The 26,576-nt window shown below is 43.7% G+C and overlaps 2 protein-coding genes across 2 annotated transcripts; one reads left to right on the top strand and one right to left on the bottom strand.

The window, feature by feature from the left end:
* Positions 1 to 225: 225 nt before the first annotated feature.
* On the top strand, positions 226 to 11,486 carry LOC147884259 (signal peptide peptidase-like 1). The gene is made up of 3 exons (XM_087398918.1): positions 226 to 1,634; positions 1,824 to 2,021; positions 10,828 to 11,486. The coding sequence occupies exons 1-3, from the start codon at positions 837 to 839 to the stop codon at positions 10,942 to 10,944; spliced, it is 1,113 nt and encodes a 370-aa protein (XP_087255044.1). The 5' UTR covers positions 226 to 836; the 3' UTR covers positions 10,945 to 11,486.
* A 12,542-nt stretch (positions 11,487 to 24,028) lies between these two features.
* Positions 24,029 to 25,282, bottom strand: LOC147884258 (large ribosomal subunit protein eL33z-like). The gene is made up of 4 exons (XM_087398474.1): positions 25,126 to 25,282; positions 24,912 to 24,947; positions 24,588 to 24,816; positions 24,029 to 24,461 (listed from the first exon to the last, which is right to left on the bottom strand). Exons 1-4 carry the CDS (start codon positions 25,152 to 25,154, stop codon positions 24,420 to 24,422), a joined length of 336 nt encoding a protein of 111 aa, XP_087254600.1. The 5' UTR covers positions 25,155 to 25,282; the 3' UTR covers positions 24,029 to 24,419.
* Between the last annotated feature and the right edge of the window lie 1,294 nt (positions 25,283 to 26,576).

The following is a 26,576-nucleotide window of genomic DNA, read 5'->3' as shown; positions in this document are numbered from 1 at the left end:
CGGCCCAGCAGACGAATGCTGGACTAGTTGAACCAGTGAAACATCTTTGAAACAAATAACCCCTCCACTCTCTCTATCCCGCCTTCATTGCAAACTTGTCGAGCCGGTTGTAGACTGTGCAATTCGTGGCAGTGTGACACCCGGATCAAATAAGTTAGGGCCTGAACTGATGACCCTAACTCTAGGAAACCCATCTCTTAGTTAACCCTCTCGGAGCAGATCATTCTGCGTGTAGAGGCAAGTTCCCCTTTGAGCTGGAAAGATGGTTTGATGGATCCAATGCTCTTAAGCATCCTTATAAATATGGATGGCTATGGCTTCAAAGTTCTCAAAGCATGGCCTCTGTCTCTTAGGGTTACTTTTTCTTCTTCTGCTTCATCGCCATAGCCACCAAGCTTCATCCCGCATGCTCCAGACCACGCTCCTAGCATTGCTGCATCCCCGGTCTTCAATCACTTCGCGTGCACATCCTTGAATTCCGCGGACTCACAACAGTTTGCAGCAGGAAACTTATGCAAAAACTTTTTCTGGAAGGATCTTGCAGTGCCAGACCGAAGATCGTGGACAAATTTTTTTCGCAAGAGAGCAGAAGTGGTGGATCTCGGTGAGCGTTTCGGCTTCATCCGAACTGCAAATTGAGTCCGTTTCTGCCCCCGGATTGCCCTATGCGAGTCGGCCGTCAATGCGTTTCGTCACGTATTCTTGTTGTGACCCTGAGTAGGCTGTAGCAGCTGAAATATTTGTGGTTGTGTTTACAACATTTCGTTTGAGCATGCTCTGATATTGGAGCTTCCAATGGGACATGCGCTCTGCGGAGCAGAGTAGTATTTCTTGAGATGGAACCGCTATGGAAGTTGGCTTACTTGCTGGAACCTGCATCGCTAGTGTTGATCTCCACCGCAGTGCTGGTGGTCTATTCTTCAGCCCAGCGCGCCCTCAATTATGAGAGGGAAATGGAGAGACACCGTGATTTGGTAGACTCGTCGATAACCTTGGACAGCTCCCAGGCCCTAATGATCCCGGTGGCGAGCTCATGCAGTCTGCTCCTGATGTTCTATCTTTTTGCGTCTATGTCGCAAGTCATCACGGTTTTTACCGCAATTGCATCGGCATCCTCCTTTGCTTTCTGCCTGGCTCCATATGCTGCGTCGATTAATTCACAACTAGGGCTTGCAGATCCGATCATAACTCGGTGCTGTTGGTGGCACTTAACTCGCAGTCAGGTGATACTAGCTGTGATGAGTGCTGGGGCGGTGGGAGCTTGGCTTTTTTCAGGGCACTGGTTTCTGAACAATATCCTCGGCATCTCCATTTGCATCGCTTTCGTTAGTCACGTCCGACTGCCCAATATCAAGATCTGTGCATTGCTTCTAGTGTGCCTCTTTGCGTACGACATCTTTTGGGTGTTTTTCTCTGAGCGTTTCTTTGGAGCCAATGTAATGGTCTCTGTAGCTCTGCAACAGGCATCCAATCCAATGCACACGGTTGCCAAGTCTTTAAAACTCCCTGGTTCTCAGGCTATCACGAAGAAGCTAGAGTTACCTGTCAAGCTCGTGTTTCCAAGGAACTTATTAGGAGGGTTCGTGCCTGGGAGCACGGGAATGGAGTTTATGATGCTCGGCCTCGGTGATATGGTTTGTTATGCTGTTACCACTCTCTTTTAAATCTAATGTTTGCAATGCTCCTACTTGTTGGATCTGTAAAGCTCGTTCAAGGGGTTACTGGGTCAAGTCTTTATTTTTGCTGTTCGACTCTTCCCTTCTTTCTATTAAGCATTTTGCAGTCTGAAAGACTCGGTAAAGCTTGAAAATGTTGTTATGCAGGCCATACCTGGAATGCTTCTTGCACTTGTGCTTTGTTTTGACAATCGGAAAATCAAAGATGCCAGCAACGATACCAGTACTTTATATAAGGGCCAGAAGTATATTTGGTATGCCCTATCAGGGTATTCAGCAGGCCTGATTGCTGCTCTTGCTGCTGGGGTGCTCACCCGCTCTCCCCAACCGGCTCTCCTTTATCTGGTATAGTAGATAGTAAGCAGATAACATGGGATCAATACTTGGCTTTGACGTTTTTTAATTTGCCTGAACTTGTCTTTCGGCTGTGCAACATCAGAAGATAGCGTGAATGATCATGTGCAATGCTTAGAAACAGTTGGAACTGAATATGAAAAAGTTGTATGGCATGATGTGTGAGTCAAAAATAATCACACGTCTTGTAATATCTAAAGCTGGCAAAATTGATGGGAAATCTCTGCCTACAAGGCGTGCTAAGAAGGGGCATTATGCAGAGGACTCTTTGTGTGTGAAAGACTAATGAAGTAATCTCCTTGAGAAGAAACCTTATCATCAAATTCTTAAGATGATTGAACTCTTATGGGACCAAATTTACTCTTCATTCCTGGAGGTTTGCAGTACAGTATCTTAGAAATCATCACAGAGGGGCGGACGACTGATAGAGCACCCAGGAATTCATACAGAAGAGTTTGACTAGTAAATAGACAATGCTCCAAGAGAGATATCGAACCAACAATAGCTATATTTCCCTCCAATGGACACAATACAAAAGAGTCGAGAGCGTGGTCCTCTTTCCTCACCAAAATGTTGTCCTACTACCTCCTTGGCACTTCTAGATCCCTCAGCCAGCGTCCTCGTCAAGCTTCTGTAGACTTTATTCACTGTGCCTTCATCCCTGCACCTTGCTGCCCTGAATGTCAGCCTAGGTGTGCAGCCCCTTTCTAAGCTATGTTTGCAGCACTCAGCTCATCCTGGTCCTCCTGGATGTAGGCCCAAGGCCTGCTGCTCTGCTGCTCCAGTGTGCTTTTCAAATGCTGCTCTAGTGGATGCCTTATGAGCCCCACTGTATGGCCGACCCCTGGTCTGTCTAAATTGATGAGCAGGCAGCCTATATTCTGCCCCTTGCTGGTCCACCTGGCCACGTGGCAGGCAGCCACTACAAGCACTTATCTGCCATAGTCGGGGTATATGCAGGCCCCTGCCTGCTGTCAAACTTGTTCCATGTAGGCGCCGTCCTGCACCTGCTATTCCGCCTCTGCCCAGATCCTTTCTAGCCCACGCCATAGATCCGTAGAGCCAGCTCCACTGCTCCGTACAGGTCTGCACCTCTGCACCAGCCTTCCGTAAACCTTCTACAGGCTCCGGGATGCTGACATCAGACTCCAGACCTGCAGATCTGCTGCTGACAGTTGAAAGCATCCCCTTCCTGCCAGCTATGTCCTCCGTGCTGCCCTCATGGCAGCTTATGTGCCGCCCATGTGGCAGCCCCATGCTTCCATCTTTTATTGTTTGTATGCTGTCCACATAGCAGCCAATATGCTGCCCCTGTATGAATCCTAAGTAAGCCTCCCCCATGCTCTCCTCATATGGGGGCTCACAGATGGGGAGTTGACTTTTCCAACAAAGGACCTGTGCACACATCTATGTAGATACATGTTCATGTAATGCAGCAGCATCTTTCCTTTGTGAGCAAGGATATGCACCTGAATGTTAAGGATATTTAATCCTCTGTGGTTTTTTGGTGAACAGAGATGCTGTAAAGAGAGTAATCTCAAACGCTTCCTGCCATGTTTCGAACACCAAAATGTTGTCATAAAACTGCATACCGGGTGTTCCTCTCATACGATGGGTTTGGTAGGTAGACATTGTCACCTCCTGCCACAGCCTTAGAAAAGGCCTATCTCTGCAATAAAATTACATGGTGACTGCTCCTTGTGTTAGCACCTCGAATAATGTTACCAGATAACTTAAATTTTTGATAGTGTTACACAACAAGTTTTTAAAATGCCAATCATGTGAGCTGATCTTTCGCTCTCAGTAGCTGTACGTCCATGATCAGCTATTGAAAGATCTGTAATAAGACGTTCTTGAACATGTTGGAGGCGTTCTTTGCAGTTGGACACTTCATGAACTTGTCCGACTTGGACTGGCTCATCTTTGATCAGCTCTGTTATTGAACCTTGATATGATTTATCCAACATGAAACACCTTTTAGGCAATTGTGTTGCAAAGGCCGATGTCACTTCCCCTTGAAAGCCATCCATGCCCTCAAGAATCTAAAAGAGCAACATAGACTCACTGATTGTTGTGCATGCTGTTGTGTACTTTGCAAGAGTATGAGTCTCTCGATTGCTCCTTGTTTAGCCACGATGTGCCATTGATCCCAACAAGAAACGATATCTTGTAGTAGACTGTATGGTATCTGGCATAGAAGTCTAGGGAAAATCAAACAAAATCCTTCAAGAGAAGTGTTGTATGGAGGTTTTGGAAAGATTTAAGATGGAGAATTGCATGGAGGTCGTGACTCTAATGGATGGTGGAGCCAAGCTGAGCATTGAAGACACCTCAGTTAGTTGACAATATCTAATATGGGTAGTTTGATCTACTTAATCGGTACTCAACTAGACATCACTTTCTTACTGGGGTTAGTATCCAAGCGAACAGTGGCTCACTAGAAGAAGAGCATAAGGGTACTCAGTTATGTCAAAGGTAGATGTAGTTATGGGATCATGTCATAGATAGGTATGACGTTGGATGGGTACTATGGCTAGAGATTGGAAGGAAGTAGAATAAAAGCCACTATGCTCAGTGCATGGTGCCCACAACTTCAAACACAGGTCTTTCATATTGCATTTATCCTTTGTGAATGGGATACCTTTGTGAAGGTGACAACATTGCCCTTATCATGATTAATGGATAGTGAGTTAAACGATTGTTTTGACTTGTCATATGGGTGCTTGCACCTGATTTAATGAACTAAACATAGGTCTTTGTGCTCTCATAGTGGACAGATTTTGAAATAGGAACAGAAATTCATGACACCATCGGATTCACCAGAAGCAAAACCATGTATGGAAATGCAAGGGAACATGTAAAGAAAGAAATGTGGTAGTGGGTCCAATCTGTCCTCTTTAGATGGTGGTGCTAGCTCCCCATCTAGAATATTTAGAATGTTTCATTGAAAAGAAGAGACAATAACAATATATCTAGAATTATCCCTTCTTCACAACTAGAGGGATTCTCAACATTGCTACACATGCTTAAAAGTAATTCAAGGCTTCTATGCGTTCATCAATCTTTTTGCCCATGTCTTATAGTTACAATACAAATACCAAAATATGGCACATGGCCAGCTTAATAGTTATTGTTCAGGTCTCTCATGTGCATAGGCTTCATTTCAATTTAACATACACATTTATCTTGAGAAGGCACATGTGCATATGCCAAGCAACCAAAAGTCCTCATGTGAGAAATCCTGCGCTTATGGCTTGTCCAAGCCTCATAAAGTGTGATGGTTTTCAAGGCCTTGGTTGTATAGTTTGCACACATGACGGCATCCAACCACAATTTGTTAGGCAAGTGCTTGCCTTTTAACTTGGCCATCTCCATGACTGATCTATTATTTCTCTTAGCCACGGGATTCTGCTAAGGAGTATAAGGCACGGTGTATTGATGATGTATGCCATGTGAGGCTAAAAAATACAAGGGAGTATCAACCGGCTGAGATGTGTCGTGAACACTTAGCTTGAGCCCGACCTCCATGGGAGTTAATGCTGTTCTACAATCCTCCATCTGAAATCTCTTTAGAATTTCTCTGCAATATTTCTCCTGTGAAATGAAGATCCTGTCTTTGGCCTGCTTTACTTCAATCCCAAGGAAGTAATGTAATAACCCAAGGTCAGTCATCTCAAACTCAGACATGAGTAGTTCCTTAACCTGTGAAATCTTCTTGACATGATCACCTGTCAAGATAAGATCATCAACATAGAGGATGAGTACCAGTCGCAATCCCTTCTCAATGAACAAGTAAAGGTTTGCCTCAGAAGGACTCCGACTGAGCCCTATCTTCTGAAAGAATATATCAATCCTCTGGTACCAAGCTCTGGGGGCCTGTTTCAGCCCGTATAACGCCTTCTTCAACCTGCAGACCTTTAATGGGGACCCCGGATCTTGAAAGCCCGGTGGCTGCTCCACGTATACCTCCTCCTCGAGGGTTCCATTAAGGAATGCGGACTTCACATCCATTTGAAAAATAGGCCATTGGAATTGGGCAGCAAGAGCAATCACTGTTCGGATAGTAACCATGCGGGCAGTGGGAGCAAAAGTTTCATCAAAATCCATGCCTTCAGTTTGAGCAAAACCTTTCACCACCAACCTTGCTTTATACTCATCCAAGCTGCCATCGGATTTGTATTTAAGTTTGTATACCCACTTAGTGCCGATAACTTTCCGTCGCAAGGGCCTGGTCACTAAGTCCCATGTATTGTTCTTCAGGATAGCATCCATCTCTGCCTTCATGGCAGCCTGCCATTTTGGATTGTCCTTCGCCTCCTCGAAGGTCCTTGGCTCATCAAGCTGAGCCACCAAAGCAAAATTCACGGATGGGGCCTTTTGAAGACGTTGAGACCGACGCAATCCGGAACTGCTACTCTCAGGTAATGCGGTGATCCGAGACTCTTTCAATGTCCGTAGGTACCATTGGGGCAACCTTTTCTGCTTCTCTGTGGGAGGAGGAATGGGAACTTCTTTTGGAACATCTTGCTCTTCCTGAGTATCTTGTGGAACTTTTGCTTCTGATTTTGTCACCTCTTGGATGGTCAACCTGGGACGGGGTGGGTTTGGGGGTTGAACAATCTCCTCCTCCTCAATCTGAGGCTCCTCTTGGGGTTCAGGTTCCTTTTCCACGAAGACAACATCCCGACGGATGAGTATTTGCTTCTTTACGGGGTCAAAGAGGCGGTAGGCCTTGGATTCTTCACTATACCCAACAAAGATACATTGTCTGCTTCGGGAATCAAGCTTGATCTTGTCTTCCTTGTGCACATGCACCCATGCGTTAGAACCAAAAATGCGAAGATGAGAGATAGAGGGCTTCTTACCATAAAATGCCTCATATGGAGTCTTGTCCTTGACGGCCCTCGTCTTGGTCCGGTTGAGAATGTGTACGGCTGTATTGATAGCTTCACTCCAATAGGCTTTAGAAAGATTCCTCCCGCGGAGCCCCGTCTCTGTGGTGGTTCTATGCTTCCTCTCGGCTACCCCGTTTTGTTGAGAAGTATGTGCCGTGGTGAGTTGTTGCTTGATCCTATGCTTGCGACAAAATGTGTTGAACTCACTTGAGGTGAATTCTCCCTCCCTGTCTGTGCGGAATGTCTTGACATCCTCCCCTGTCTCCTTTTCAACTCTGGCCTTCCAGTCTTTGAATTTCTCGAAAGCCTGAGACTTTTTAGCCAAACAATATACCCAGGTCATTCTACTGAAATCATCCACAAAGAGAAGTGAGTACCTGGATCCTGCCCACGATGCTGTAGACATTGGACCACAAATGTCGGTGTGAACCAACTCCAGTGGTTTGCTGGCCCGAAACGAGGCCTCTTGTGGGAACTTATCCCTGTGCTGCTTGCCTTCTAAACAAGCCCTACAGACATCATGCTTGCCTGTAATTGGTGGAAGTCCATCCACCATCTTCAACTTTGACATTTCAGCCAAGATTCCATAGCTGACATGACCGAAGCGCTCATGCCAAAGTTTGGACTTTCCGTTGTCTTCATGAACCAACATTGCATTGAGACGGTACAGTCCATTCTCTTCAACGCCTTGAGCCACCAGCTGCCCATTGCCTTTGGATGTTACGGTGACCTTGCCATCTTGAAAGAGAACTGCCATGTTTTTGTCCATCTGACTTACAGACAGTAAATTCTTGCAAAGATCGGGTACATAAAGTACTCCAGAGATATCCTTCTCCTCACCTGCCATTGTAATGAAAGGAATGCTACCGATGCCCTTCACAGGACATGTCCGGCTATCCGCGACAGAAACTTTGGAACCCGGGTGTGTACTTTCCATGGTTTTGAACCAAGACCTTCTGTTGGACATGTGCTTGGAAGCACCACTGTCAACATACCAACCCTCTTTACCTTCACTGATTGCATATGCTGAACAATGTTCACTGAGTAAAAATAACTGTCCAGTCATAACATTGGCAGAATCTTCTTAGGCTCTTCTTTGTTCTTGGCTTCTCTCTTCCGCTTTTGATCCGCCTTCTTCTTTTGGCATTCTTTGGCGGAGTGACCAAGCTTTTCACAGTAAAAGCACTTCATTTTCTTCTTGTGTTCAGCATCCTCTGATTTCTTGGAATCCTTTGGCTTGCCTTTTCCAGGCTTGTCTTTGGCAACTAATGCCTTCTCGTCGATTTGCGTAAAGTTTTTATCTCGAGCCTCCTCCTGAAGCAGGAGTGGACCAAGCTCCTCAAAGGTGATTGGCTTAGTCCGTTGACCCGTAGTGACCGTAGTCACAAAACTTTTGAAACTCCATGGCAATTTGTGGAGTGTGAGCAATGCCAATTGACTCGTGTCCACCTTCTGACCAACCGCTGCGAGCTGGTCCCGCACAACTTTCACCTTTGTCAGGTGATCATGCACACTATCACCCTCATTCATATCAAGATTATAAAGCTGATGCTGAAGTGATACGAGCTGTATTATCGGTTTCATACAGCTGCTTCAGTATAGTCCACGCCTCTGAAGATGTCTCTGCCAACTGGAATCACAGCATCTGCTGTCGTGCCTATAAGCATTGCTAAGGCTTGAGCATCCCTCTCCTCCCATGCACAGAGTTCATCCACATCTGCTTCAACTAAAACTTCACCTCTTTTGTCCACAAGGTCCACCGGCTTCTCTTCGGTCCCATTCACAATCTTCCACAACCTCCGTGCCAACAGATGGCTTCGGATCTTGGCTTTTCAGATTGGAAAGTTCGTTCCATCGAGCTTTCCAGCTTCACCGAAATCGGGGATAAATGAAGAAGGAAGATGACTGGAGGAGGAGGAAGGACGAGCAATGGATGTAGAGGCTTCTGAACGCTGATCCATCTTGGTGAATAGCAGAACTGAATAACTGCAACAGAAATAAATGAACTGACCTGAGCTGAAAACAGAGTCGCCTTACTCCCAAGGGACTCCTTCCCTCAGAGAGTGCTTTGATGAGGAAGAGTCGAGAGCCTATAGCTCTGATACCATGTTGAAAAAATAGAAAGGAATGAATCACTCAAACCTCCAGCCAAGATCTCTCCCGCTCTTCTTGACACTCAACTCAGATAACTGATCACAGATGCAATAAACACTCACTCAGAGATAACTTAGACAGAGAGAGAATATATTCATCCACCGGATGGTGGGCAGAAAACTGGCTCCAGGGGAGCAATACAAAACTCAGCCAAGTGCTGAGGAGAACTGAAGGAACTCTCTCTGTCAGAAGAGACCAGCTCTGAGTGCACAGCACAGCCTATGACTGAGGCTTTCTGTCCTGCACTGGATGCTGGAATGGAGGAAAGTGTGGGCCTTTTATAGGCACTGCCCAGGCCTTCTGGACTGGCCGACCAGCAGGGTCAGTCCCCTGACTGGTGGCCGACCAGAACAATCTGGAAATCCGCCGACCAGGGTCGGCCCTGGTCGGTGGCCCTGGTTGGGCCGACTGGCCCGAGGGAGCCCTGTGCAGCCAGTCCATGAGACTGTTTGATGCTTCCAGGGAGGCACAGGGCCCCCCCCCCCTTAATTTCTGCAGTTTGCAGACAGCAACCAGCCCGTGTGCTGGTTGCCTATGATGTCTGTCTGGGTCTCTCTTTCCCATCCCTCCTACCTCTCACTGCCCCTTGTCCCCTCAAAACAGGGGCTCACAGGTGGGCACAGTGAGTCTCTAACAAGTCCGTCTTCTCCCTGCTCTGCAATGTGTCACCTTCAATGTCATAGATTACCTCCCCTCAACTAGTGTTGATTTGAAAGTGGATTTTTGTGTGAATGAATGTTCTTGGGATTGTTCTATTATTGATAGTATGTATTGGCGACTCGAAAATCCAGAAGTGCTAGTAAGGTCATTAGTAGGAGGCTTGGCAGGGGAGTAATCTGTTAGTACAATAGGATACTACGATAGAATAGCTACGCATGGTAGATTACCCATTTCCTACATTTTTTACTCTCTGCGTTCATGCCATCGACGTCTCTACCCTTCGCTGAAATGCATTGCAACTGTCTCTAATGTGCAAATTTTAGAAGATGCTTGCTGTGTAGGCTGTGTCAAGTCTATGATAGATTACCCCTGGGCCCTGTCCTACATGTCTTACTCTGTGCGCTGATCCAATCAACGCCTGTACCCATTTGGACAAAAGATCACCATTCTAGGTGGACCTCTTTGGAAAGGTGACAGGTCGATTGATTGATGATCAATCCACAAAACAAGGGAAGTGATCTCCTAGTGTAGTGCTTATTATGGCCTGTTTTGATGGTGGATTACACATATAAGTGTGCCCTGGTCTAATTTGTGTACGTTGTATGGTTTGCTGCCCAGTATATTTGGCTGGCTTTGCAGCCTGGATCCATGACAGACTGATTTTGCTGTTATGACAGATATGAGAGCCAGCTTTGCTGTTAAAGCATTGCATGTTTCATAATTGCCACGTTATGGATTGTTCCACAAATAAGCAGTGCACCTACTGCTGTGTTTCATACATATATAAAAACAGGCTACCTCATTTGTTAGACTGAGTGTACTGCTAATATATTCTGTAGACTCCCTGGCGGGTGTACATTTCATAAACTATCCATCAGCAGAAAATTGCTCCCAGATTTTAGCAGTGCAGCGTTACTGAATCTTTGACTTCAATTTGGAAGTTTTAGGCCTGTGATTATTTTTCGATTGTATACTGATTTCATTGCAAGTAAACCTTTATTTATCGTTCATTTATGTATTTGACTTTTGTGGCAACAATTGGCCAAACTCGTCTGACCAACTTGTCATATCCCGATGAGCGTTTGCAGGTTCCTTTGACTCTAGGCCCAGTTGTCTGCTCTGCATGGCTTAGGGGTGAGCTACAGGAACTGTGGAATGGACCAAGGCCAGTTGTTACCGAAAAAGCCCGGATGATGGAGGTCTGAGTCTTCAATTTTATTTATATTCCCATGGAATTATGTTTATCACAAAAAGTGATTATCTGCTTTTTTGCCAACTCTATTTAAAGTGCTTTTGGAGGAAAGTGAAGGAATGGGGTTCCATTTTTAGGAGGTTAAGCCCCTGAAAGGCTCACAATCATACAATCCAGAAATATATGTGAAGGGATCAGAGCTGCTGTAAAGAGCATGGCTGTGAAAGTGAAACTGCGTATGCACAAAGGCTCCCTCTCCATTACAGCTGAATCTCAATTAAAATTTCTCCATCTGCAGTTTTGAGCCTGATCTTCATGAAGGCAAATGAAAATCAAACTGTCTGGCATGTGAAAGATTGTTCTCTTGTACTAAAGATGTTGGCAGGGAATGAAACATCTAGATGTTCAACCCATGATTGTATCCTTCAAGTTGTGAAAGAGCCATGATTGCAAATGATCGCAATGAAATAATTGACTTCATCAGAAGCCTAGCATTTCTATCCAAAACTGGAGGATCTTTGTCTGCCTTTTCCACGAGTCTTGTCTAACTTTTAAAGATTGCATTAAGGATGCTACTCGGCATTCCATTGTGAGAGGGCTATTTATTGGACTCCACTCAGTTATGCTCTTCGGTGGGGTAGACTAGGTTCTTGTGGGGTGGTTTGTTAATTTGTTTATCCTTTCCTTAAGATGCAATGGGAACACACGTACATGCTAATTAGTAAATGTAGCCATAGGCATTAAGATGCAATGGGAACACACGTACATGCTAATTAGTAAATGTAGCCATAGGCATTAAAGCTGGTCATCCCCATGCCTATGTATTAAAGCTGGTCAAGGAATTAATAAGGGTGGGCACGTTTGAATGAACGTTGGGTGCCACCGTACCAAGAAAAAGATTAGGTATCCCTGAAGGACGAACTTGTCAAACTAGAGTCTAAATTCCAACTGCCCATCAATGACCATGTTGAGGACTCAACAATAGACCATGCTTGTGAACTAGTTGATAGGGAGTGGAGTTCAAACTCTTGAACTCATCTGGCCAATCTTTTTATCCATTCCACTCAACATGGAACTAAGGAATCAATGTAGAACTTAAGAAGGAAAATAATATTCAGGAGGTGTCAACATATCTCTAGACCACTTTTCTAGAAACACTCGCCAAACTTTTATCACTCTAGGACTTAAGAGGAACACATGGCTTCATCATGGCCCTCAACATGGCAAAGAACATATATTACAGAATGCATTGCCTCTTGGTACATGAGGAAACATTGACATGTAAACTCCTTTGTGAGTGCAATAAACTCCCAATTCCTTGATGGACAGGTAGCATGCATCGCTAGTTCCAGGACAAGCAAAGGGAGATCCAAGCCACGAGGACACGAATTGAAATAGAGTTGGGACCAATGGTTAAACCTGGAATGGAATTTTTTGCAATTCAACTAAGGCCAAAAGAAAATGATTGCAATGACAACTAATGAGCAATTGGGCGAAGGCTGAAGCAACGTGGGAAGTAGTTGTTTACCTCGCTATCAACATTTGTATTGGATGCCTAGTCCTCCATATACAATGCTATGCAACAAAGCAAGGTGGAGCTATGTGACAAATTGAGGTGTCAAAGGACCCCTATTGTCAAATCTGAGGTTCATGTAGAAAATAGAGGCGCCAAACTCTAAGAGCTAGATGATTATGAAAATAGAATCCACGAATGTGAAATTTGTCAGAAGGTCTAATTTGATGTAATGGCACTTACCCCTTCTAACAAGTAGGTGTAAGGCCCCCATATGAGGAGAAGTCATGTGTGAGCCCGAGACATTGGATGGATCCTGACTTGCATGTCAGATGAGGCCATTGATGGTAGAAAGGTGATTGTATGGGAGCCCCTTATTCTTGCTGGGGCTAGACCCCCTAGCTAGTGGCCCCCCTGGTGGGAGTTCAGGGGCGAGAGCCCCCAAAGCGACGGTATAGGGAATATTTCCTAAATATTCCATGGACAACTAGTCGGTTCCACCGACAGTTGACTGGTCGGCTCCATCGACTAGGTTGATTGGTTGACTCCACCGACTACGTTGATCCGACTACTGCCCTCATAGCTATAAAGAGGCGACCTCCCCAGTCCATTGTATTAGATCAGTTCAGATCAGATCAGATTAGATCTTCCAACTTGTAGCTCTTCACCTAGTATCTATCTAGATTTCCATCTAAGCTCCATTGTGGGAGCGCACAGGCGGACGGAGCCATCATCTGTACTACATCAGTATTGAAGGAAAATTTTGTTCGTCTCCAGTTTGCTATGTACTCTCTATTCTTTGTTCAGTTTTTGTTCTGCTACGCCGTGTAATTTAACATGGTATCAGAGCCCATGCAGCTCTAAGGATCGAAGAATAGAAGAGAGGCAAGGGCTTTTACAGCATACAAAGTGATGGCAACACGAAGCGTCAGCAGCTGCTGCTGCACCAACAATCCAAGCATTGAGGATTCGCCCACCAACCTTCACTGAAGGCAAGCTAGATGGTATGAACTACACTCTGTGGAAGTTTAAAATTATTGCTATTTTGGATTCATATGAGCTTCTGGAGGTAGTAGTGGGGACCACTGACCTAGAACCACAAGGAACCCTCGACCCAACAAATTTGGGGAGTATGATACCTCCTAATTTCGACCTTCTACGAGCTTGGAAACGTAGGAATGCAGATGCTCTGTGTGCCCTAGTTACAAAGTACTATTAATAGTGTTTTGACCTTGATTCAACATACATCTAAGGCAACTATGGCCTGGAACATATTGAAGAGTCAGTATGAGACGCGGAATCAGAGAAGGATCCAGAACCTGGAGAATCAGCTTGCAGTTAAGAAGTTTAATGAAGGAGAGACAGCGGAGGCATTCATAACCCAAATCAAAAATCTGTGTGACCAGATGGTTGGTGCTAGGATACAAAAGACTAGCAAAGATCTAGCTCGGCGATGTCTCCAGATATGTCCACCAAGGTTTGATGGATTGGTAACAGCGCTTAACACTCAGGTGAGACCCCAACCATTGTCATTTGAGGAGTTCTGTGCTTTACTTATGAAGGAGGAATTGAGGCTTAAAGCTTAGATGGAGGTGGCAATGGTGTGGGGGTTAAAGGTCACTGTGCCTTTACCCCGATTATGTACAATACTCAAACACATACATAAATGAATGAAAAAGAAGATTAGGGTGGTTCTGCACCCACCAAAACTTGTGTGGCTCTCTATCTCTCTCTCTCCCTCTTCCGTTCTTGCTTCCATTGTGAGCACTCTCAACTGGTATCAGAGCCCGGGTGATCTAGCTGAGCGTGGGTGAATGCTTAGAAGCTCAGCAGCTCTGTGGGAGGAAGGAGAAGCTCTATAGGAAGCCTTTACCCCGATTATGTACAATACTCAAACACATACATAAATGAATGAAAAAGAAGATTAGGGTGGTTCTGCACCCACCAAAACTTGTGTGGCTCTCTATCTCTCTCTCTCCCTCTTCCGTTCTTGCTTCCATTGTGAGCACTCTCAACTGGTATCAGAGCCCGGGTGATCTAGCTGAGCGTGGGTGAATGCTTAGAAGCTCAGCAGCTCTGTGGGAGGAAGGAGAAGCTCTATAGGAAGCTTTGTGGGTGACTTTACTCGCATCTGAGTGTGCAGAGACCTTGAAGGAACCTTTCGAAAAGTCAATTTGGTTTTGCAAAGTGGTTTTGAGAGCCTCTTAAGAGTTTTCAAAGAAAAAGTCGTTTTTTGAGCTTTTCCCTGTTCTGTTCGATGACAGAGACTCCATATTGACTTGTAGAGGCAACTATTGCTTGCTTTTGGTATCCACTTCACTTCAGGAGCTTGGAAACACCTTCATTCTTGAATCTGGGATCATTTCATTGGATTTCTGACTCACTGTGTCAGTTTCTGCGTTTTTTGCCCGGGTGTTGGAACTCAAGTTTGGAGCAACCATTTGTAGATCTGTCAGTTTCGATGGACTTAGGAGGTCCTAAAACTTCTATGTTGCTCATCATTTGCACTCCGGTGGAGTTTACAAACAGCTCTGTTTCCAAAAACGTTTTTCAGTCCGTGTATTGGACCTAGATTGAGACCACGGTTTTCAAAATCATCTGTCCCATTGCGTTCCAGACGCCCAAAAACCCCTACCTGTCAGTTCTTGCGCAATTCGGTGGAGGATTTTCAGAGTTATAGATCTCTGTGTATTCGATTTTGTCTCTCTGTTATGCATTTTTTCATTCTAAGGTTTTGAAACTTAGATTTATGCCACATGGCAGTGGATAAGTGTTGACTCCCATTTCTCACTCATCGGTTGGGATTTTGGAGTTCTGGCAGAAGAGAGATATTTGCAGATTTTCTTGCTGATTCCGATTATGCAATGGCGCCCATGTTTTGAGGCATCTCAGGTTCTATTTTTAGTAGCGGTCATTACCGTGGGACTATGATTTCTTGAGCATACCTTATGCAGATCACTCTGGTTACAGTTTGAGCAGTGTAGTTTGAGCAGTGTGTGCTCATTCGTGGTGTGCATTGGGTTGCAGTGGATGATTTATAGGCCATTTGGATGCATTACGGTCCTTATTGGATGCGCTGATAGGCCCAAATTGCCTTGTGGGATGCTATTTTTTATGGACGCTTTGCACATGGATGCTATTTTATGCTGAGGGACAGCTTTGACACATTGCAGGTGATGCACTGATAGTGCTATGCTCTCTTGGATGAGATATTATTGATGCATATGCCAGTGGACGGTGTTTATGCTTGAGTCATTTGGCACTTATTGGCATTTTGGATTGCCATTGCAGTTGGCATTTTCTTTTGGGCCAGATTTGCTCATATGGATGCATAGTATATGCACATGAGTCAGATGCATCTTTTGATGCTTTGAGCTTTGAGTTTTGGTGATATTTCACTTTATTGTGGCATACACATTTGGGTGCACCTGGTGTGATTCTCTCTTATAGGCACTAGCATTTGGGATTTTGCTTTATTTGCATCATGGCATCCTCTTCCATGTCTGAAAAGGAGTTTTTCAGCATTAAAAAGTTTGATGGGACAAATTTTTCTTTGTGGAAAGAACAAATAAGGGATGTGCTTATTCAAAAGAAGCAGATTAAACCCTTGGCAGGGATTGAAGCTAAGCTTGCAAATATGTCTGAGGATGATTGGAATGAGTTGGATGCATTAGCAAAGTCTACTATTAGACTTCATCTTGCAGAGTCAGTTTATTTCACAGTAGTAAATGAGCAGACTACGGAAGATTTGTGGAAGAAACTGTGTGCCACTTATGAGAAGGAAACTGCCTCTAATAAAGTTTACCTCATGAAGAGGTTGTTTGAGCTGCAGATGAAGGAAGGGGTCTCCATTGCTTCTCACTTGAATGAATTCAATATTATTTTCAGCCAGCTTCAGGCTCAGAAGATGAATTTTGATGTGGAGACTAAGGCAATATTTCTCTTATGTTCATTGCCATCCTCATGGGATACCTTCCGTACAGCTGTCACTAACTCTACACCTAGTGGAGTACTGAAATTTGATGATGTTGTGTGTAGCTTGTTGGCCGAGGAGATTAGACGGAAGTCTATGGATGGCAACAAGCAGGATGCAGCCTTAAATGTGCAAAGGGACAGATCACAGTTCAGAGGGAAGTCCCAAGAAAGAGGGAAGTCTCGTAGCAAATCTAGGGCACGGAACATTGAGTGTTACCATTGTGGCAAGAAGGGCCATATGAAAAAGGATTGCTACAAGCTAAAAAGAGAGCAAAAGGATAAGAAAAAGAATGCAAATTGGCGTGCAAATCAAAAGGAAGAGAGTCCAAGGGAGGACAAAGGAAAAGTGAAGATCGAGGAGATCAATGCAGTCACACATGATAGTGACAATGACGTTCTCTTCATGTCTAGTTTATCTGCATAGTTGCTTACCACTTCAGATGATGCATATTCCTTGGATTGGATTTTGGATTCTGGTGCTTCATTCCATGTTACTCCCCATAGGGAATGGTTCTCCACTTATGACAGTAGAAAGACAGGTTGTGTGCATCTTGGAAATGACTATGCATGTGACATAGTGGGAGCAGGTGACATAAAGTTTTCTTTTGCAAATGGGTCTGCATTTGTTTTGAAACATGTGAGACATGTACCTAAGTTGACTAAGAGTCTTATTTCAGTGGGTCAGCTAGATGATGCTGGTTTTCACACCACTTTTGGCTTTTAGACTTGGAAAATTCAGAAGGGCTCTATGCTTTTGGCGAGGGGTGCCAAGTGTGGGACTTTGTATCCCTTACATGTATCAGGGGTATTTGATCATGTTGTTGCAATAACCGAGCAACCAAGCACTTCTTTGTGGCATTGCAGGTTGGGGCACATGAGCTAGAATGGAATGAAACTCTTATGCCGTTTGGGTTATGTACCGCATTTGAGTTTCTCTGATTTTGAATTTTGTGAGCATTGTCTCTATGGAAAGCAGACTAAATCAGCCCATAAAAGAAGGGGAAAGAAAGAGTTTGAAATGCTTGATTTGATGCATTTAGACGTATGTGGTCCCATGCCTACACGATCATTAGGCGGGGCTGAATACTATGTGACATTCATTGATGATGCAACTAGGAAAGTGTGGGCTTATGCTATAGCTCGGAAGAGTGATGTGTTCCAGGTATTTCAAAAATGGCTGGCCTTGGTTGAGAATCAGTCAGGTAGAACGTTTAAATGCCTACGGACTGACAATGGTGGAGAGTATCTCTCTCATGACTTTCAACATTTCTGTGATACACATGGGATTAAGAGGGAGCTCATATCCCCTCATCCTCCAGAGCAAAATCCAGTTGCAAAAAAGATGAACCGTACCATTCAAGAAAGGTTGCAATGCATGCTTTCCAATGCAAGTCTTTCTGGTGGTTTTTGGGCTGAGGCAATGAAGACTGCAGTGCATGTGATCAATAGCTCACCTAGTAAGAGTTTGGATGGTGGTATTCCTGAAGAGGCATGGAGTGGCAAGAAGCCCTCTTACTCTCATTTGCGTATATTTGGGTGTGAGGCATATGCACATGTGCCAAAAGAGCTTCGAAAGAAGCTAGATCCTAAGTCTAGGAAATGCATCTTTCTGGGTTATGGTGAAAGTGGAGGGATGGCTATTGTCTCTGGGATCCAGAAGCAAAGAAGATCATACGCAACCATGATGTAGTCTTCAATGAGAAGAAGATGCATAAGGCACCCATGAGGGATGTGGAAATGAGGAGAATCACTTTTCAGGATGTGAATCCACCTGCATATGTTGATAGACAGTAAGCTGTCCATGCACCAAATGTGCAAGAAATGGTACCACCAAGTACTCCCACAGGTATACAATCAAGGGTAGATGATGGATCATCTATTGGTGGAAATGATGAGCCAAATGTGGCTGATATGCAGATGGGACAGCAAGCTGAAATGCCCTTGAGAAGATCTTCTAGAGTGTCTAGACCGCCTGATAAGTTTATTCCAGGGGTAGACTATGTGATGCTTACTGATTGCGGGGAGCCTTCTTGCTACAAAGAGGCTATGATGCGCGAGGATCAACGCAAGTGGGAGTATGCTATGCAATCAGAGATGAGTTCACTTATGAAGAATAAGACTTGGGACTTGGTTTCTTTGCCACATGGAAAGAAAGCATTGCCATGTAAATGGGTCTACAAGATGACGGTCACAGGTGATGATGTGCCTAGGTACAAGGCCAGTTTGGTTGCTAAAGGGTTCAAGCAAGAGAAGGGTGTGGACTTTGATGAGATATTCTCTCCGGTTGTGAAGATGACCACACTTAGATGCATGCTTGGACTAGTGGCAGTAGAGGATATGGAGCTTATGCAGATGGATGTCAAGACAGCTTTCTTGCATGGGGATTTGCATGAGGAAATTTACATGGTGCAACCGGAAGGCTTTGAAGAAAAGGGCAAAGAGCATTTAGTTTGCAAGCTGAAGAAGAGTCTCTATGGTCTTAAGCAAGCGCCTAGAGAATGGTATTAGAAGTTTGATGCTTTCATTCGGTCCCAGGGTTTTAGAAGGAGTGAAATTGATCACTGCCTCTAGACTAAAAGGGCTAAGGATAATACCCTGATAATCCTGGCACTATATGTGGATTATATGCTATTGGCTAGCAAGAATACTTATGAGCTAGATGCATTAAAGGCCAAGTTGCATGAGGCCTTTGATATGAAGGATTTGGGACTTACAGGTCATATTCTTGGTATGCGCATCACGCGTGATCGGAGTAGGAAACTCCTTTGGCTTTCACAAAAAGAGTATGTTACAAAAGTATTGCAGCGTTTTAATATGGAGGGGGGGAAGGCAGTGAGTACTCCATTGCCTCCATATGTGAAACTGAGTCATACAGATAGTCCCAAATCAGATGAGGAAAGAGCCATGATGGCCAAGGTTCCTTATGCATCAGCAGTTGGGAGTCTTATGTATGCTATGATAGCTACTAGACCAGACATTGCATTTGCAGTGGGAGTTGTTAGCCGGTATAATCCAGGAAAGAGGCATTGGGAGGCAGTTAAGTGCATCATGAGGTACATGAAGGGTACCAAGGAGATGTGCATCTGCTTTGGTAGAGGAGACATGTGTGTACTTGGGTACATAGATTCAGACTATGTAGGGCATGTGGATAGTAGGAGATCCACTTTTGGTTATGTGTTCACCTTTGCAGGTGGTGCAGTGTCGTGGATGTCTCGCGCACAGAAGTGCGTTGCTTTGTCTACCACAGAAGCTGAGTATGTTGCAGCCACAGAGGGTTGCAAGGAGGCTATATGGCTTGATCGGCTAGTGGGAGATTTGGGGATTCATACAGGTGTACCGGCATTGCATAGTGATTCCATGAGTGCTATTCAGTTAGCACGGAATCCGATCTTTCATGCAAAGACTAAACACATTGAGGTCAGGTACCACTTCATTAGGGAGGTACTTGAGGACAAGCGCATAGAGCTTGTCAAGGTTCATACAGATGATAACCCTGCAGATATGCTGACGAAGAGTCTACCTAGTCAGCAGTTTGAGTATTGTCGTGTATGTATGGGCATTGGATAGTATGCTCACTAGTTGTTCTCCCGTAAAGGCACATTGTCCTTTAAGTGGGAGGTTGTGGGGGTTAAAGGTCACTGTGCCTTTACCCCGGTTATATACAATACTCAAACACATATATAAATGAATGAAAAAGAAGATTAGGGTGGTTTTGCACCCACCAAAACTTGTGTGGCTCTCTGTCTCTCTCTCTCTCTCTTCCGTTCTTGCTTCCGTTGTGAGCACTCTCAAATGGGGATGCTACGTTCTTTACCGCTGCGAAAGGCAAAGGTGGTTCCTCCACCAAAGGTGAGTCCTCTACTAGTGGTGATAAAAAGAAGAAGGGCAGCAAGAAGAAGTTTCAGGGAGAATGCTTCTACTGCAAGAAGAAGGGCCATGTGATTGTAGATTGCCGGGCCAAGAAAGTAGATGAAAAGAATGGTACCCTGAAGAAGACAGATAAGGGGAAAGAGACAACTAACACAATGGAAGCAAAGTTGGATATATTTCTAGCCATTGAGGAAGAGTGTCCCTCAGTTCAAGAAGCGTCAACCACTGATTCATGGGTGTTGGATAGTGGTGCCTCCCATCACATGACCTGCAAGAAGGGTCTATATTGTTCCATGTAGCCTCTACAGGAACCCATCACTGTGACAGTTGGAAATAACGCAAAATGCCCTATTGAGGGTACAGGTACGGTTTCATTTGTTTCTGTAAATGGAGATGTTAAGAAACTATCTAATGTGCTGTATGTTCCACAAATAAAGAGAAATTTGCTATCAGTTGCTTCCATAACTGACCTTGACCATGAGGTGAGGTTCAACAAGATAGGAGCAAAAATTCTGGATAGTGCTGGCAATCTTGTTGGCACAGGAGTAAGGAGGAACAACCTGTATGAGCTAAGTGCTCTTACAGCCACTGCCGGAGTGGGCACAAGCAGACTTTGGCACGAAAGATTTGGCCACATCAGATTTGCAGTGCTGAAGGAGATGCAGAAGCAAGGTATGGTTGCTCACTTACCTGCAGTAATAGAAATCAAAGAACCGTGTCAAGCTTGCATGATGGGCAAGCAACAGAGAAAGGCATTCTCAGAAGAAAGCAAGAATAGAGCAAGCGCTCCTCTAGAGTTGGTGCATGTTGACTTTTGCAGTAAGATGCCTACACAAGCCTTAGGGGGATCTTTCTATTTTTTATTGATTGTCGACGACTATAGTAGGAAGATGTGGGTGTAGTTTCTTCATGAAAAGGCTCAAGCTTTTGGTAAATTGAAAGAATGGCTACAGCTTGTTGAAAATGAAACAGGGAGAAAAGTGAAGAAAATCAGATTGGATGGTGGTGGTGAGTTTGTTTCTACAGAGTTTGAAGATTTTTGCAAGAGCAAAGGGATCGAGCGACAAGCGATGACACCACATACGCCTCAGCAAAATTCAGTTTTTGAATGCCGAATGTGGACCATCGTGGAGATGGGGAGGTGTATGTTAAGGAGTTAGGGATAGCATTGGTCACATCAAATGCCACAATAGATTTCTCAGGTATCTATCAACCATTAATAAACTTGACTAAAAAGGATGTTCCTTATATAGGGATCGATAAACAACCCAAGAAATTTCATTTGTTGAAGAAAGCGTTGATAGTAGCTCTAATTCTATAATCTCCATACTATGAATTACATTTATGAATTTTTGTGGATGCCTCAAGTGGCAATTGAAGCAAATCATGTCAAGTAAAACAAAGATTTTGTACAAACCAATCTCCTATGCAAGTACAATGATGAACAAAGATGAATAGAATTATTCAATAATTGAAAGAAAAGGATTGGTTATTGTTGGGAAGAAAATCTCTTGGAAAACAAAATCATCTTCCATGTGGATCATCAAGCTTTAATTTACTTGGTCGACAAACAACAATTATCTACCAGATTTACTAGATGAATACTTTTATTGCAAAAAATTGATTATACAATTATTCATACTCTAAGTTCAACAATATGATATTACAAATTATCTAAGTAGACTTACTTGAAGGCATCTGTGATCAATTACCTGATGCATCACTTTTTCACATCGAGTTTGCTTAACTGTGATAACTACTATGATCAAATGTTTCCAAAATCTAGATCCAAAGATCAAATAAGAAGCTTGCTTTGGGAATCAAGTTCTTTTAAGTAATCTTTTGCTGGTGTTTTTGTATAAGTAAGCTATTGAACAAGTAATAAAGTATGTATTCTTGACTTTGAAAATGATGTAGCTCTTTTTAATTTCTAAACTAGGCTAGCTTAGATTTAATGTGATTATCCTAACCAGCCCAATGCTTGGAACATCATTTAAGTGTTTAATTTCTACGCTAGATTAGCTTAGACTTAATGTGATTATACTAACCAGCCCGATCCTTACCGTGATGATTTTAAATCTCTTTAATACAATGAAAGCACACAAAATGAAGGAGCCTAAAATTGATAATGCTCTCTTGTTGAAATTAAAGTCAATAGTACATCCAAAGCCACAAATCTCTTGGTGAAGGGGTCAACAACAACTTGATCTTCCTTGCTATAGCACTTCATGCGCTCTTTAATGAGACATTGTTTTATAAGAACCTCTTGTGCACACTCTGCCTCCACCCCTCACCATCATAAAGAATAGAAAGAGAATCACCATATACCCACCACTATTCAACACAAGCAATCTCAGAGCAGCTCTTTGCAAGATTCTACACCCATTTTTGGGAATCAGTAGAGCTAACCAAGTTACATACTTTCTTTGGCTTACCATTCATAGCAGCATCTAGTGGGCTCATGGTTACTACAGATGGGTAGACCTTCTCTTGGTATGAGATGGCAGCTTGTGGGCTCATGATTACAACAAATGGGTAGACCTCTTGGTATGGGATGGCAGCTTGTAGAGGAATCTTGCAAGCATTTCTTGTGGATCTGTCACATTGCCAGGGTGCAGCAGAGAAAGGGTTGAGAAGCAGGGCCAAGGGATAAGGGGGATGGGCATCAGCTCTCAACGAATCCTCAAACCTTGCAAGCATCAGCTCTCAGGTTAAGCACTATCCAAACCATCAAAACAAGAGAGAAAGCAGTTCTAATACTTCTTAAACGCTGGCTCAAAAGCTCCTCGAAGTTGCACATCCTGGCTCAGACTGGACATAGCCAGGATGCACATCCTTTGCTAAAAGGAGACCTGACCTTGGATAATGCAAAGCACATGCAACCAGCCTGTAACTCAAAGGCAGGGGTTGCCCATGCTGACTTCTCCAAACCAAAAATTAACAGATTCTGAATTCTATTTAGAGTCCCATGCTTGTAACATTGGGCCATCACAAGTCTTGAGGTTGCCCGTGGTGACATTGTTGAGGGCCTCTAATTCCTATGTTCATATTTGGAACCTGACACTGAATGGTAGACAGCAGGAAAGCCTTTCTGGGCTCTTGAAATGCCAATCCTGAAACGTTTCACGAATGTTCATTGCATGGGTGTAGTCTAAAAGCTCCAAGATGGGACTAAACCTGACCGCAATATCTGAGAATATATCCTATGGTATTAAGAAGGTTAGTTGTTTGGGAGATCAGGTGGCCAAGTCAGGCCCAGGCATTCGCCATGCATGAAAAGGAATGCTTATGATCTAAAAGGCACCCAATCCAAGGTCTGCCACTCCACTACTGCAACAGTAAATAACTATTTATTACCTTGACAACGAGTACCTTTGCATTCCACATAAGACCTTCATCAACATAAATATTCCACATATGCAATCAATTGACATCACAAAGTTCGTGCAATAAGGCTTTCTGAAAGCCATTGACAGCATCTAAATGGACAAAAGTCAGAGGACAGACCCTGCACCACTGTGAGACTTTCTGACTCGCACAACTTTGAGCTATAGATCGTAAACAAAAAGTAAGCAAAGAATTTCATCGAGCCAAACATACGCCATCCCCCTCTCTTCATGGCAGACAATAAACATAACAAGAAACATAATTTGAAATGCGTAGAAATGGAGATAGATTTACCAAGACAAGTCTCTAGTCTTCGTATGCGCATAGGAAGGACGTCAATACTGAGTCCAAGTGCACATGCAATAAGTTCCGCCGTTTATGTTCAAAATACCCGACAATCCGTACGATGAGATGACAAAATTTGAGATCCTGAAGACGCCACAGGCGTGCTCGAGGAGTGTACTATGACCAGGGCTAAGCTGACGTACTTCCAAAAATAGGCCTAACCTCAAGGTCGGCCCCCGAATTCTGAGTCACTGGAGTTTGGAAAAGGTAAATTTCCAAAGCTCAAAAACAAGGGATACATAAACCGAACATAACCTAAACATAAAACTTCCAGTAGATCCTGCGAAGGTTTTTCAAGCTCAGGTGAAGTTTAATAACCCGGTACTTCTACAAGAACGGAATCCTCGTTCATTGCGTGACTTCGATTGACCAGCAACTGTGTGAACAGCCATCTTCTATCAAATGCGACTAGGATACATAAATACTCGAACTCTTCCACCCTGCATAGCCAACATGCACAATTCTTCAGGAACCTGAGGAATCTGTTCTGTTTACACAAATCTACCAAATCACAAAACAATCCTCGAAATCACCATTAACATAAAATATATCAGCTTAATAAGTACCAGGGAGGAAGGAGGTAAGTTCTTCCGGAACTTGGCACGGACAACCCCGCTGTTCCCGTGAGGCTTCGTTACCCTGCCCCAGATTGCACGGTATAGAGTTCCATTCTTCTTGGTTCTCGCCTTGTAAACGTATGCAATCCTCTTCCCGAGATACCAATTCACCTCTTCAACTGTGTTGACACCCTCTATCTGAAGAAGAGAGGTACTCGGGTACTGGTTGGACTTCGACCTAATCAAAACGCACAGCAAAAAGAGAAATGAGGTCTAGCGGAAAGCTGCTAGTAAGGTCGTGAAAATTTGCAAATTCACCGGGTCGCAGCGCACCTTTTGTACCCGAGGATATTACCCCGCACGTATAATCTGCAAAAACGAAGTCGATCCGTGGGAACATGAGCACTTATAAAGTGGTTACGTGCGATGTCTGAAGAAACAAAGAAATGAGCAAAACTGCGTTAGGACCTATTGTTGTTGCTGCGCAAGATGCTGAAATTAACGAAAGAGCTACTCGCAATCCTGCAAGAACAGGATAGAGGAGGACCTGACGCGTTCACCCTGGTGCGCGGGCATGGTGGAATTGATGATTCTCCGGGGATTGAAATGGAAAACCAAGCTCCGAAATCGATCTCAACACGCAGACGATAAAGAAGATGAAGATGAAGATGAAGATGAAGAAGAAGCAGCCCCAAACCCTAACTCAACCAAATACTCTAACCTACGTTACCTCTCACCCTTGGCAACTTGCTGACAGTTGTTGCATAACTAGTGTGTATGTGCCAGTCCTGAGTTCAAAGCCCCACGCGCAGCCGAAGCAAAAGGTATTCATGTGGCAATGTCTATGCTTGGGGTTTTACCGGTGGGGACCACAATGGTCAAATGTCATATTGCACCTACACATTGCTTGCACTGCTCTTGTCCTTTGATGATCTTATCATGTTTTGTGTTGTTCATATATTCTCTTCCTAATTTAGGTTCTCTTGTACAATCTAAACACACACACAAATATTGCCATCAAGGCTGATACCTCGAATATATGACTAATACTACATTGTTTGATTATCTTTTAGATGGCTCTTGAATGGAACTCTGATATGGTTAGCCTGGGATACTTTGATGATCTACCTATTTCTAGTTAGGTGGTGCAAGCCACTCTTGCACTTATTGACAACAAAGACATCCATAAAAATACCATTGAGCATGATTTATTGGCTAAGGAACTTGGTAATAATACGTTGTTGCAATGGATACTTACCTTGGTACTACAAAAGTAACTAAGACCCATGCAATGCTTTGGGAAATGGGAAATATGATTGATGTGATTAGTTCTAATGATGGGAGAAATGTTTTTCATCATGAAAAATGCTTCAAGGATGGAAAAATATATGGCTTCCATAGATGTAATACAAGATGTTACTAAAGACCTCCCATGGTTTAACCTCTCCACATTACTTAACGAATTCAATGGAGCAAGAAGCCAAAGATAACCCTCAGTACTCCTCAATGGTCTACATGCATTCCAGCATTGTCCACTAGAGAGGTTGAGTGAGTTTGATGTTTCACATCAAACTCATCAAAACAAAATGTGGACACTTAATAACCTCAATTTACTAGCCTCATTGAGTATCGACATCCATAAAATTTGCGATCTCTTTCAAATGCAGAGGTGGGAAAATGTTGACAAAGTAGCTCTTCAAGGATTTTCACTTAGAGCCTTCAAAAAATTAGGCATTTTATGTACTCTATCCTTATCTTCACTTGAGGTTAGCAAATGTCCCGATGCAAAAGTCTAACTTATGGTGTATGGTGGATGCAATTCTATCAAAAGTCCTACTTATGGTGTATGGTGTATGCAAAAGTCCTACTTATGGTGTATGGTGGATTCAATTCTTTCATCCTCTGTCATCCTCTGACATGTTTACAATAGTTATGAATATTTTAAGGAGTATCTTATTACTTTCCCATATCTCAAACTTACAAAAAAGAAATTGTGGA

The sequence above is a fragment of the Dipteris shenzhenensis genome, chromosome 27 (genome assembly GCF_047967505.1).
Source record: "Dipteris shenzhenensis isolate YYH24624 ecotype China chromosome 27, Dip_SZ_1.0, whole genome shotgun sequence".
Classification (NCBI taxonomy): domain Eukaryota; kingdom Viridiplantae; phylum Streptophyta; class Polypodiopsida; order Gleicheniales; family Dipteridaceae; genus Dipteris; species Dipteris shenzhenensis.
The sequence above is the reverse complement of the archived record's forward strand: the minus strand, read 5'-3'. Positions and strand labels throughout refer to the sequence as shown.